We start from the raw sequence: 13,499 nt of genomic DNA, 5'->3' as shown, positions 1-13,499 counted from the left end.
ACCTCCATCTGTTGCATCCAGATGCTTAGCACCTCCAGAGAAAGAATAAGAGACAAGACAAAGCACAGAACCAAGAAAAAGTTTTGTAATAAAGTAGAAGTACACCCTCAAGAAATAGTGTCACATGACTAGGATTTTGGGTAATTTCAATAATGAGCAAAACTAATGGAGAAAAGGATTGTTCAGGGGGTGATCTACAGGGAAATCCAGGAATGGGTCTGGATTTTCCCAGAATAGGCTTTTCTCCCCCTTTTCTGTACTGAAGGAGGTTTTGTTTTTTTTTTTTTTGTTTGTTTGTTTTGTTTTGTTTTGTTTTGTTTTGATGTGTTGTGATATCAGATACATGATGGAAGCAGGCAGGCCATTTTGTCCACTGTTGGTCTGGAAATCTCATTGTAGTAAAGCAGAGTTAACTGTCATCTGGGTTGGCCATGTTGGTCCCAGCTAATGTAGTGGTCTTGCTGTAGCACAGCTAGTGAGTGCATTATCTTCTTTTTCCCTGTGCTTACATAGTGTACCTCAAACAGACTTTAGATTAGGACACTTTGATTTAGATCACCTATTTTTAGATTCTACTCTGATTCTGCAGTTTATATTTTAAGATATTTGAAAAACATATAGTCTAGGCTGGAGAAATGGCTCAGTGATCAAAAGCACAGTTTGCTCTTGCAGAGGATGTTTCTCAGCACCTACATGTAGCTCTCAACCACTTGTAACTTCTGGCCCCCTAGGCATCAAGCACACATCTTATTTCACATACACATGCAGTAAGTCACCCATGTACATCAAATAAAGATAAAGCTTTAAAGGTACAATGTGTTTTAAGATATATAATCTAACAAATTCACGTAAAGGTAATGTGGATTGGTGAGGGTTTTTTTCAGATGTTTTCCTAAGAGATATAAAAAATTAAAAAGTAAGTTGATATCTCCAAACCAGAAAAATATGTCCTGAAAGCTTTTCCACACAAGTCTTTAATAAGAGGAGCCATTTGGCATTTGATTTAAAGCAGTCACATTTGTCTTGATGGGAGCTTACAATAGAAACTTTTAGAAATTAGTATTTTAGAATTTTAGTAATTGAGTTTGTCTAAGCTTTACCAGGGTAGAGAGCCCTAGATGTCAGTTTATTTGCTTCCTTGCATCTTTTCTGATCTGAGTATTCAGTGTTATAAAGAAGTAATACCCCATAGTAGCTACACAGCAAAACCTTTCTAGTCACTGATGCAAGTTTCTGTTCTTTGTACTGAGGTTGTCTAATCTTCAGTGCATTGCTAATAATTTGTGCCCTTACAGGATGGACTTTGAATAATAATAAAAGCAGTTGATAATTGTATACAGCCTATAGAGACTCAGGAAGCTGTGATCATAACATATACAAATACTCTCCATCCTTGTAGAAATGTCTTACCTGCACAGGAAGGCAGGCTTACATTTTCTTTTGGATTCTTGAGTCAATTACCAGCCCCAGTTTTCATTTTGTCTTTCATATCTTTCAGATTTGGAGTCTTTCTACCTTTAGTCTTCTCCATACTTTCATCAATGAACATGCTCGACAGTCTATTTTTAGAAATATTGGAACTGGAGTCATGCAAATTGAGACAGGACCTGCAAATCACATTTTCTCTTGTGGAGCTGATGGAACAATGAAAATGAGGATACTGCCGGATCAGTTTAGCCCTTTAAACGAGGTGTTAAAAAATGATGTAAAATTGATGCTGTAACATCTTCACAAGAGGGTGTATGATTTATTATCTGCTTTGTGAAAGTAGCCAACAGATGCATTACGCAGTAATCCCCTGTACCAAGGATAGGCTAATGCTTTCTGTCCTCATATTTATTTTATGGAGCTTTGCCCTTGATGCACTGATGCCTTAAAAGTTAACAAGTCAGTCAGAGTTAGATCCTATTGCCTAACATAGAATGTTAGAATGTATAAATAATGTTGTATTCATACTTATTTATAGTATATTTTAGTAAATATGTCATTGGGTTAAAGGAACTTTGTTTTCTCGTTGTTACACATCCTTCTGCAGACCCCACTACACAAATTCTATTGACAGTAAAACCCTTTAAGACAGGTGCCGAGATAATACTCATCACTTATTGACCACACTCTCACTGCTTTATCACCACACATCATAATTCTTTTCTTGTTAATAGTGAGAAGTTTATATATAGGTAAGATATCTCCATTAAAACTGCTATTGGGACTTACAGCGTAAAAGAGCCAAGGAGTTCATTAGAGTTTTCCTCGTTCCCTTCTATAGCCCCAGATGTGTGTGTGTAAATGTATTTAATTGTATGTATATATATGTGCATATGTGTATATATGTATATATATCTTACTTGATATTGTATATACACAAACAGAAGCTACAAGTCTTTTCATGTGTTTTGTGCCATAACACCTACTGCCACAAGTATAAAACCTTTCTTGTGATTTTCTTATATAAAGTTTTTTTTAATTATCACTTTAATTTTCAAAGTCATTTTTAAGAAGAATTCCAAGATTACTATTTTAAAAGTGTTAAATAAGTCTTAGTAGGCAATAAAGATGTTATGTGGCACACAGACATTTACATTTATGAATTTGTCATCGTTTTGATGATCAGATATTTTACTTAAAGTTTCAGTTTTCTTTCTTGGATGAATTTAGTCTCAAAATTTTGAAAATGTATAACAGTGTTTTTAGAAACACTGTGAAAGCAGTCAAATTAAATAGTATTTACAAATGTACAGTGTCCCGCAGATCTACCATTGATAGGAAATAAACCTTATATTTTATTATTTTTGCCAAAATACATTATTTTATTATAAAATTTGACCAAAATATATAAATTTTACAATGCTTATAACTATGCTAACCCTATTTCTGTCTGTTTCATGCTATATTTTTTCTGATTCAGAATTATAAAAACTTGATAAATACTTGATTTTTAGCCAATGAGACTGGCAGTAAGTAGATGAGGATAAGTTTTAAGAGACAGTTATGTCTTACTTAGGTTAAATTTATTTTTAGTTAGAACTGTAACTTACATTTTTATGTAAGGAAATATGGAAAACTATTAGGGATTAAAAAGTCAAAGCAAAGAAATGAAGGGCTGGTAAATGAATTTTGTAATATCCTCAGGATACTTTTATTATAAAAGTATATTGTTACAGGTTTTGTAAATTGTATTTCATAATTTTAAATATAGTGAGCAAGTTACAGTGAGAACACTGTCATTATAGAGAGTTTATATGCACATAGTAACCTGTACCTGTAAATTGTGCAATAATAATACATGACTATTTTGCCATGGAGAAATCTGTGACAACATTGCAAACAATATTATTCTTTGATGTAGCTAAGTTATTTTTTAGTAATCTCTTCACAAATCAAGATTCAAAAGGCTTTAAACACTTTCCATCAGAAAGAAAATTTATCATGTGTATTAAAAACAAAAGGCTTTGGGTATGAACTATTGAGCATTCTAATTGAGGGTTTATATGAATAACCACAACCACATATTATGTAAGCCCATATGTATTTACATCCAGAGTCATATTTTAAATAAACAATCATGTAGTGATTTTTTTTCTCATGCTTTTATTTTAAGTATTTCTGCCAGTTTAGTTGATTTTACATTATGTGATATTTTTAAATTCAGAATTTCTATATTTGTGACAGTTGTAGAGAGAATTTGCTTAAATACCTTCTCGTTCTTTTCTGCAGTCTCTTTTACTTAATGGGTAATCATTAACAGTGGTGACTTAGGATTTCTATTTCTGCAAAGAGACACCATGAAACATCGCAACTCTTCCAAAGAAAGCACTTAATTGTGGTGACTCGCTGACTGTTCAGAGGTTCAATCCATTATCATCATGGTGGGACATGGCAGTGTACAGACAGACGTGGTGCTGGAGAGATAGCTGCTATGTGTTGATGCAGGCAGCAGGAAGTAGACTGAGACTCAGCCTGAGCAAAGCATGAGCAAAAGAGACCTCAAAACCTGTTCCCATAGTAACATACTTCCTCCAACAAGACTACACCTACTTCAACATGGCCACACCTCCCAATAATGACACGCCTTTTGGGGCCATTCCCCCCCACTTTATTTTAAACAACTACAGATAGGAATAAATATAATTGAAATAAGTAAAGATATATACACATACAGTTAAATTTTTATTATTTATCCAAATGTAATGAACACATCAAATACACTTAAATGCTGTGTTTCTGAGAATGACTGTTACAGCTTTTTTTAAATATAATTTTCTTTTTTTTTTTTTTTTTTTTTTTTTTGGTTTTTCGAGACAGGGTTTCTCTGTGGTTTTGGAGCCTGTCCTGGAACTAGCTCTTGTAGACCAGGCTGGCCTCGAACTCACAGAGATCCACTTGCCTCTGCCTCCCGAGTGCTGGGATTAAAGGCATGCGCCACCACCGCCCGGCGAAATATAATTTTCTTATTGATTCTTTGGGAATTTTACATCATGCAGTCCAATCCCATTCATTTCCCAGCCCCTCCATGTCTGCTCCTCACTGCTGTAGTGCCCCCCAAAAGGAAAATTTAAAACTATTTTAGAAAGCAAGGCCACTTCCTTCCTTCACCTTTCCCACCTCTCCAATACCTTTTCATTCATCTTAGTGGCATTGGGAGCTTGTGGTGTGTCTTGCAGTATATCCTTTTGTCTGTTCCACTTTACTTTAGATGTTGATTGTGATAAGTTGTTGGTCTGGTTCAAGATCTCTGGCTTCTGGTACATCATCAACACTGGACCCTCATCAAAACTCCCAGATATCCCGCCATGCCGTGGTCATGGAAATCCTGGAGCCATGGTGCCGCATATCCAGTCGCTTTACACAGTCCATCAGGTCATGGATGGGGTGAAGCCGAAGCCCTTGTCAGTCCCACTGGAGCTGCCCTGCTCAGGTGGGGCTGGAACCAGCACTTCTGCACCTGTGCCATCAGGCCGTGAACAGTGCTCTGGGGAGATACTCTCCTGAGTATGCAGCCAAGCCCTCCCGTGAAGGGCCAGCCCGGCTTTTGGGTTGCAGTAGCCAGTGAGGGGTAGGGCCGGTGAAAGGCAGGGCTGGCTCAAATTGGCCCTTGGTTTCAACACTGTGGTCCCTGTGGTATCTTGGGCAACAGAGGTCAGCGCAGACCCCAACTGCAGCAGGATCATGGACCCAGACATGACTCGTGGATGCAGCTTGGGCTTGGACCTTGCCATGGCCACGGTGGCAGCGCAAGCTACCTAGACCAATATGACTCCAGCAGCAGAGTAGCCCAAGGACACCAACACGGTTTCAGATGGCTGACCAGACCCCAGGTGCATGGACCTCGGTGATAACAGAAGCCATGGACATCAAATCAGACCCTGACTGCTTTAGAGCCACTGACCCTGAAGTGACCCTTGGCAGCAGCTCCGGCCCAGATGGCACCAGGTAGCAGTGCAGGCCACTCAGATAGGCATGGCTCTGGAGGGCGGCACGACCCTTGGACACCAACATGGCTACAGGTATTCACCTAGGCACTGGGCATCTATGAGGCCTTTGATGGCAACTTAGGTCACAGATGTCAACACATATCCCAGGTGTGATAGGACCATGAACCTGCATATGATCCTTGGCAGCAGTCTGGGCCTGGATGTCACCATGGCCTCAGCTGACAGCGTCACCCTTGGCCACCAACATTATTACAGATTTTTTTCACATGGAAGGACTTACGCTCTATGGGATTCCTCTTATCATGAAATACTCATTACTTGTTTTCCCCTTTGATTCCACTCTTTGCTTTTAGATAAGATAGAAAATTTGCTGTTGTTATTACCAAAACTTTATAAAAGCATTGGTATAAACTAATTAAGCATTTAACCCTTATCTACCCTTGTTAAAATGTTTTGTTTTTGGTGGTTGTTGTTTTGCCAGCATGTATGTCTGTATGCCAGAAGAGTATATAATAATGTCTGATTATTGTGGTTGTGAGCCACCATGTGGTTGCTAAGAATTGAACTCAGGACCTCTGGAAGAGCAACCACTGCTCTTAACCACTAAGCCATCTCTTCCGCCCCTATTTTGTTGTTGTTTTAAACAGCAAAAATGCTCAAATGTACCTCATTAACTGAAACAATATGAAGACATTTTAAAAAATGTTTTATATAGCTTTAAAATGGAAATGGTATTATTAACAGGACTAGAAGACCAACATAGTTTACTAAACAAGAAATTTAGGGATGTGGGGGTTTGTCTCCTATTTGGTGCCAACCCGTGCAGGCCCTGTGCATGCTGCCTTGATCTCTCTGAGTTTACATGTGTGCTCACCATGTTGATTTAGAAAGCCTTGTTTTCCTGGTGTCCTCTGACTCCTAGACTCTTTCTGCCTAGGGAGTCCCATCATGCCACTCGGCCCAGCTTTTTCAAATGTGGCTTCAGGAGATTAAACTCAGAACTGTATGCTCACTAAGCTAGCACTTTACTGACTGAACTATCGCCCTAACCCAGTCTTGTTTACACTGTGGATAACTAGTAATTCACAATATTGAATCATTGTTTTTCGATTGTATTCTCCCACAAGGGGGCACTGAGGTAACTGGGGAGTCCTAGAAGTGAGGTCTCATGGGAGCAGTTGTGCATAAGTGGTAAAGGATATAATTCTACTGCCTCACCTAGAAGCCATTTTCAGAGTAGATACATACTTTGTGGCATTCTAATTCCTTGGTACTTAGTAAAGGAAAGGCTTATTTCTGAGCTTCCAGATAAAATAGTGGGTTAAAGGCTACTTCTATGAGAGCCACGATAAAAAAAAATATAGAACACTGTGCCCCAAAAGTTTGTTTCATCCTCTGCATGGTACTAGAAAAAGCTGCCCAGTAAGAAAATCCCCACAAAAAAAACCCAGAAGTGATAAACAAAACAGATGCAAAAATTACAACACAGAAACAGAAAAATGAAAAGGCAAGGCAAAATGATTCCACAAGTGCTGAACTTTCAGACATGGGCATGGGTAAAAAGTGTCAGTGACCTGAATGAGGACACAAATAAGCAAATTAACTAAATACAGACGCTAGAGAGTAAAATCAGCAACACGGGAAGAAGAGTGGATGAAAAACATGAGCAACTTGAAAAAATTTCAACAAGGAAAGTGAGGTGTTTTTTTAAGAAAAATATTGAAAACGAAAAACAAGAGTTGAAAATGAAAAATAATGGAGTGGATGGAAAGATGATTCAGCATATAAGACCAAATACTACTCTTGCGGAAGATCTGAGTTCAGTTCTCAGTACCCGTGTCAGCTGAAAACTTCCCATAACTCCAAGTCCAAGGGACCCAATACCTTTGGGATTTACACTCAAACACTTATACGTGTATAGTATTGGGTTTCTCCTGAGGAACAGAACTTAAAGAATGAACATATATATGGTTTATTGAACTAACTTGCAGGTTGTGTTCCAGCTAATCTAGCAATGTCTGCCTACCAATGGAAAGTCCAAGAATCCAGTAGGTGTTCAGCTCACAAGGCTGGATGTCTCAGCTGGTCTTCAGTACATACCAGAATCCTGAAGAAGTACACTGTAATGACAGTGAGGGAATGAACTTGCCAGCAAGAGCAAGGGCAAACAAAGAACAAGCCCTTCTTTCTTCCATGTCTTTTATACAGGTTGTCACCGGAAAGTGTGGCCCAGATTGAAGTTATATCAGTCTTCAAAAAGACTTAGATTAAAAGTAGGTCTTTCAACCTCTAGTGATTTAATTAAGATTTAAAAAAAAACAAAAAACAAAAACCCGCACAGGTACATCTAGCCACTTGGTTTCAGTTAATTCCATTTGCAGTCAAGGTGACAACCAAGGGTATCCATCATTCTTGTTTAAATGTAAAAATAAAATCTGTGGCTGTAGAGATGGCTCAGCAGTTTTGAGTACTTGCTGCTCTTACTGAGGACCTGGGTTCCATTTCCAGCACCCATATGGAGGCTTAAAACCATAATTCCAGTTCCATCTGGTCCAACTTCTCTTCCTTACTCCATGGGCACATGTGTACATACATGCAAGCAAAACATTCATACACATTAAATAAATGAATCTAAGGGTTTGTAAACTAAAAATCTAAAACAAAGCAAAACCAACAAACAAGACACCATAGAAAGTGACATGAACAGAGTAGAAGAGAAAATACCATCAAGAAAGCACAGGATTAATGGAAGACAGCATTTAAATATCAGCAAGGAACCCAACATTCAAGAATATTAAAATATGATCAAAAGATCAAACCTAAGAATCCATAAGACAGAGGAAGGAGCTGAGATCACCTGTGAAAGCAGAGAGAATCAATTTAAGAAGATTATGGCCATAATTTCTTCAAACCTAGAAAAGAAAGAAAAAATATTCAAATATAAGAAAGCATATGAAATCCAAAATAGACATAACCAGAGAACTTTTACATTTTTGTAATCAAGATGTTAGAAATATACAGCAAACGGTCTTCAAAAGCTACAAGGCAGTGATGTCAACTCACCTACTGTCTTTAGAGTTTCGTCTGCTGCCATGAAATACCATGAGCAAAACACAAGCTAGGGAGAAAGGGTTTACTTGGTTCACATGTCCACATCATTGTTCATCATCAAAGAAAGACAGGACAGGAACTCAAACAGGGCAAAAATCTGGAAGCAGAAGCTGATACAGAGGCCATGGAAGAGTGCTGCTTACTGACTTGCTCCCCATGGCTTGCTCAGCCTGATTTCTTACAGAACCCAGGACCACAGTCCAGTGATGTGGTCCACAATGGACTGGGCAGTCCCACATCAACAACTTAAGATTGATTTTATGGAGGTATTTTTTTAATTGAGGCTCCATTCTCTTAGAAGCTTGTGTCAAGCCAGGCAGCGGTTGTGTATGTCTTAATCCCAGCATTCGGGAGGCAGAAGCAGGCGGTCTCTCTGAGTTTGAGGCCAGTCTGGTCTACAAGAGCTAGTGCCAGGATAGGCTCCAAAAACTACAGAGAAACCCTGTCTCAAAAAGCCAAAATAGAAGCTTGTGTCAAGTCGACATAAAAGTAGCCAGCACAGCTGACCTCTTGTCAACTTGACACACAAATACCTAATTAGAAAGTCACAACCTTTCCTTTCTTTGCCATCCCCAAGATCACACATTAATATTGACATTATAGTATAAAACCCCACTTTAAAAATCCAAAGTCTTTCTTTTTTTTTTTTTTTTTTTTTTTTTTTTGGATTTTTCAAGACAGGGTTTCTCCGTAGCTTTTGGTTCCTGTCCTGGAACTAGCTCTTGTAGACCAGGCTGGCCTCAAACTCAGAGAGATCCGCCTGCCTCTGCCTCCTGAGTGCTGGGATTAAAGGCGTGCGCCACCACCGCCCAGCTTCCAAAGTCTTTTTTTTTTTTAATATTCAAGTTTACTTCTTTTTTTAATATTTATTTATTTATCACGTATACAATATTCCATCTGTGTGTATGCCTGCATGCCAGAAGAGAGCACCAGACCCCGTTACAGATGGTTGTGAGCCACCATGTGGTTGCTGGAAATTGAACTCAGAACCTTTGGAAGAGCAGACAATGCTCTTAACCCCTGAGCCATCTCTCCAGCCCCCAAAGTCTTTCTTAAAAACTAAAATCTCTTTTTAAAAATTCAGTCTCTCAGCTGTGGGCGCCTGTAAAATCAAAATAAAATTAAATACTTTCTTATTTCAGGAGGGAAGAACCAGTGCACAGTCACCATCAAATAAAAGCAAAACTCAACTCCAAGAGTGTAAATAAGTCGTGATCTTCTGGGCTCCTCCTAGTGGTTTGGGTTGAGGCTCTGCTCTCAGCACACACAGCTTGTCTTACAGCTTCTAGCTGTCTCCACTGCTGCTGCTGTTCTTGGTGGTCATCCGTGGTGCTGGCATCTCCAAGATGCTGGGATCTTCTGCTGCAGCTGGACAGCACTTTGACTAATAACCTCATATAGGTTCTCTTCCTGGTACCAAGCCTCAACTTCCCTGTCTGACCTCTTCGATACTGAGACTTCAGTTGCCACCTGCTCTCCATTACCCATTCACGCCTTCAAAACCAGAACTGAACAGGTGATTCTTACACTACCAAGTTCATCTTCCAGAGTGAGGCACAGCTTTGGTTGCATCTGGAACACAGCTTCTCTGTGCTCTCAGGGACACTTCCCAGAAGACTTCATCTCAACAATGCTGGTTTCTTCCTACTCCCTACTAATTTTCAGCTCCAGCTGACCAGCATTGTGTATCCTGGCAAAGCAGAGGTTTCGCTTTAGTTGTTCTGGTATCTTGTTAGTTACAGCTGATTCGTCAGTCCCAGCTAACCAAAATGACAAAATCTTAACTCAAGATAACAAATGGCCCCAATAGAGACTCTAAACGTCTCTCTGAGACTTCATAAGCCATGCTTCCACTTACTGCATTGCCCTCAACATTCTTATCTGCTAAGCGCTTCCAGAACATCTCATCAGACACTGAACTCAATGGCTTTTCTTGCACAAAGTTCCAAAGTTCTTCTACTATCCTCTCCAAAACAGCATGGTCAGGTCTGTCATAACAAAACCCCACTACCAGTACCATCTTGTCTTAGTTAGGGCATCTACTACTGCGATGAGACACCATGACCAAAGAGCAAGTTAGGGAGGAAAAGGATTATTTGGCTCACACTGTCATGTCATTGGTCATCAATGAAGACAGGGCAGAAATCTAGAGGCAGAAACTGATGCAGAGGCCATGGAGGGGTGCTACTTTCTGGCTTGCTCCACATAACTTGCTTAGCCTGATTTTTTATAGAACCAGTCCAGGGGTGGCCCCATCCACAATGGATTGAGCTCTCCCACATCCATCACTAAAAAATGCCCTACATACCCTTGATCTTATGGAGGCATTCTATCAATTGAGGCTCTGTTCTCTTAGAATCTTGTGTCAGGTTGACACAAAAGTAGCCAGCATACCTACAAAGGCAGAAATAATCAGAACACCAGGTCTTTGTCACCAGCCCTCAAAGTCACCAAGGAAAGCTTCTAGTAATGAATGCTTACACTGAAAAAGTTTTAAGTTTTATACTAAGGTACCTCAGGTTCTTAAAAGCAAAGAAACAAACAAGAACAATCCTAAAGGCAGTAGATGTCAAGAAATAATAATGATAAGCAAGAAATTAACGAAATAAAGACTAAAAGAACAACATGAAGAATAGATCGATGCGTTGGTTCTTTGAAAATGTCCTAGTCAGATTAACCAAAAGAAAGGGAGGACTCAGCTTAATAAAATTAGAAACGAAAGATGTGAGGAAACTGCAGATTCCAGTAAAAAGTACTCCAGTAGGGAGCACTTTGAAACTCACAGACAGAAACTGAAATCTCTTGAAGAAACTGATAGGATGGGGGGGGAGGACCTTGGACTTCCCACAGGGCAGGGAACCCTGACTGCTCTTTGGACTGTAGAGGAAGGGGGAGGGGAGTGGGGGAAGGGGGAGAGGAGTAGGAGGAGGGGGAGGGAAATGGGAGGCGGGGGAGGAGGCGGAAATTTTTTCAATTAAAAAAAAGAAAGAAATTGAAAAAAACACATAATCTGTGTGATACTAAGTAACAAGTAGGTCACATCTTACATCTTTTTTTTTTTTTTTTTTTTTGGTTTTTCGAGACAGAGTTTCTCTGTGGCTTTGGAGCCTGCCTGTCCTGGAACTAGCTCTGTAGAACAGGCTGGTCTCGAACTCACAGAGATCCGCCTGCCTCTGCTTCCCGAGTGCTGGGATTAAAGGCGTGCGCCACCATCGCCCGGCTTCTTACATCTTCTTTTTTTTTTTTTTTTTTTTTTTTTTTTTTTTAAGCTTTTCGAGACAGGGTTTCTCTGTAGCTTTGGAGCCTGTCCTGGCACTAGCTCTTGTAGACCAGGCTGGCCTCGAACTCCCAGAGATCCGCCTGCCTCTGCCTCCCGAGTGCTGGGATTAAAGGCGTGCGCCACCACCGCCCGGCTTCTTACATCTTCTTAACAAGGAAAAACTGTGCAAGCTTTACGAGGAAAGAACTAGTAACAGCACGCACTGCCTGTTTTAGCTCTGACACTCTACATAGGTTAAGAATGCAACATTAGGCAAAAAATGAAAACCATTATCATTTTACCAAAGAAACAACACAGAACAGAAGAAATAGGCTTGGTGTGGGTCCCAGAGATCCCACTGGTTCTAAACCAAATTTTAACACAAAGGCTTCTACATACAACTTCCATGACTATTTATACTAGAAAGAATCAAAACAGATGAGGCGAGCATGTTCTACCTTGTTGAAGACAAATATCCGCATAACTAAAAAAAAAAAGAAAGAAAGAAACTGATAAATTCCTATACAAATATGACCCATTATAATTAAGCCAAAAGGATATAAATAACCTAAACAGATCCACAGAAATAAATAAGATTGAAGCAGTAGCAAAAAGTCACCCAGCACATGAACAGATGCAGCTGGATTCACTGTTAAATTAGAAAAGCTAACACCAAAGGCTTCTCAAAATTGTTCCTTGAAATAGAAAGGAAAAAACTGCCAAACTTATTCTATGAAACCAACATTATACTGATACCAAAACTAGGTAAGACATAACAAGCAATGGAAACTATGGAACAATTTCTCCAGTTGAACAGAGGTCCAAAAATACTCAATAGAATCCTTGCAAGTTAAATTCAAGAATGCACTAAGAAGACCATATACCATGACCAAGCTGATTTTATTCCATGAATGCAGAGTTAATAAAGCATACTCAATAAGTATAATTCAACAGGTAGACAGATTTAAAGACAGAAAAGGTCTTTTCCTCAACAAAATTCAATATTCCTTAATGAAAAAAATCTGAACAAGTTAGGAACAGAAGGGGCATACCCCATCATAAGAAGGGGGACAAATGGGAAAGAGAGAAGTCAAATTATTTCTATTTGCAGATGACATTATCCTCCACCTAAAAAACCTGAAAGATTCCATCAGAAAACTCCTGCCCATAAACACTTTGAGCAGAGTAGCAGGATACAAAATTAACGCAGAAAATCTACTAGCTTTTCTATATATCCATAGTGAACTCACTGACGAAGAAATCAGGGTGGGAGGAATCCCATTTACAATAGTTTCAAAAAATACCTAGGGATTAAACCAAACCAAAAAAGTGAAATACCTCTAAAATGAACTTTAAGACAATGAAGAAAGAAATTGAAGACATGAGAAAACAAAGATTTCTTGTGTAGAAGGATCAACAGAATTAATGTTATGAAAGAAGCTACATTACCAAAAGCAATACACACACTTAATGCAATCTCCACCAAAAGTTCAACATTTTTCATAGAAGAAGAAAAAGAAAACCCTAAAATTCATACAGAATCACAGAAGACCCTGAATAGCTAAAGCCATTCCTTTCTTAAATTTATAATTTTTATGTGTTTGGGTGTATTGCCTGCATGTACATCTGTACAGCATGCATGCCCGGTACTAACAGGATCCAGAAGAGAGCGTCAGATGCCCTTGGAACTGAAA

At 39.2% G+C, this 13,499-nt stretch overlaps 1 protein-coding gene across 4 annotated transcripts in view; it reads left to right on the top strand.

The window, feature by feature from the left end:
• Window positions 1-4,023, top strand: part of Dmxl1 (Dmx like 1) — a 152,606-nt gene extending 148,583 nt beyond the window's left edge. For 2 of the 4 annotated variants that reach the window (XM_057788825.1, XM_057788824.1), the window contains one exon: window positions 1,499-4,023. In XM_057788825.1, the coding sequence (XP_057644808.1) occupies window positions 1,499-1,723 (225 nt within the window). In that variant the 3' untranslated portion in view covers window positions 1,724-4,023. The remainder of the gene's footprint in view (window positions 1-1,498) is intronic. The other 2 variants (XM_057788827.1, XM_057788826.1) reach the window with 1 other exon arrangement.
• Window positions 4,024-13,499: the final 9,476 nt, after the last annotated feature.

Source organism: Chionomys nivalis, chromosome 14, assembly GCF_950005125.1.
Source record: "Chionomys nivalis chromosome 14, mChiNiv1.1, whole genome shotgun sequence".
NCBI classification, from domain to species: domain Eukaryota; kingdom Metazoa; phylum Chordata; class Mammalia; order Rodentia; family Cricetidae; genus Chionomys; species Chionomys nivalis.
This window is presented reverse-complemented; position numbering and strand designations above follow the sequence as displayed.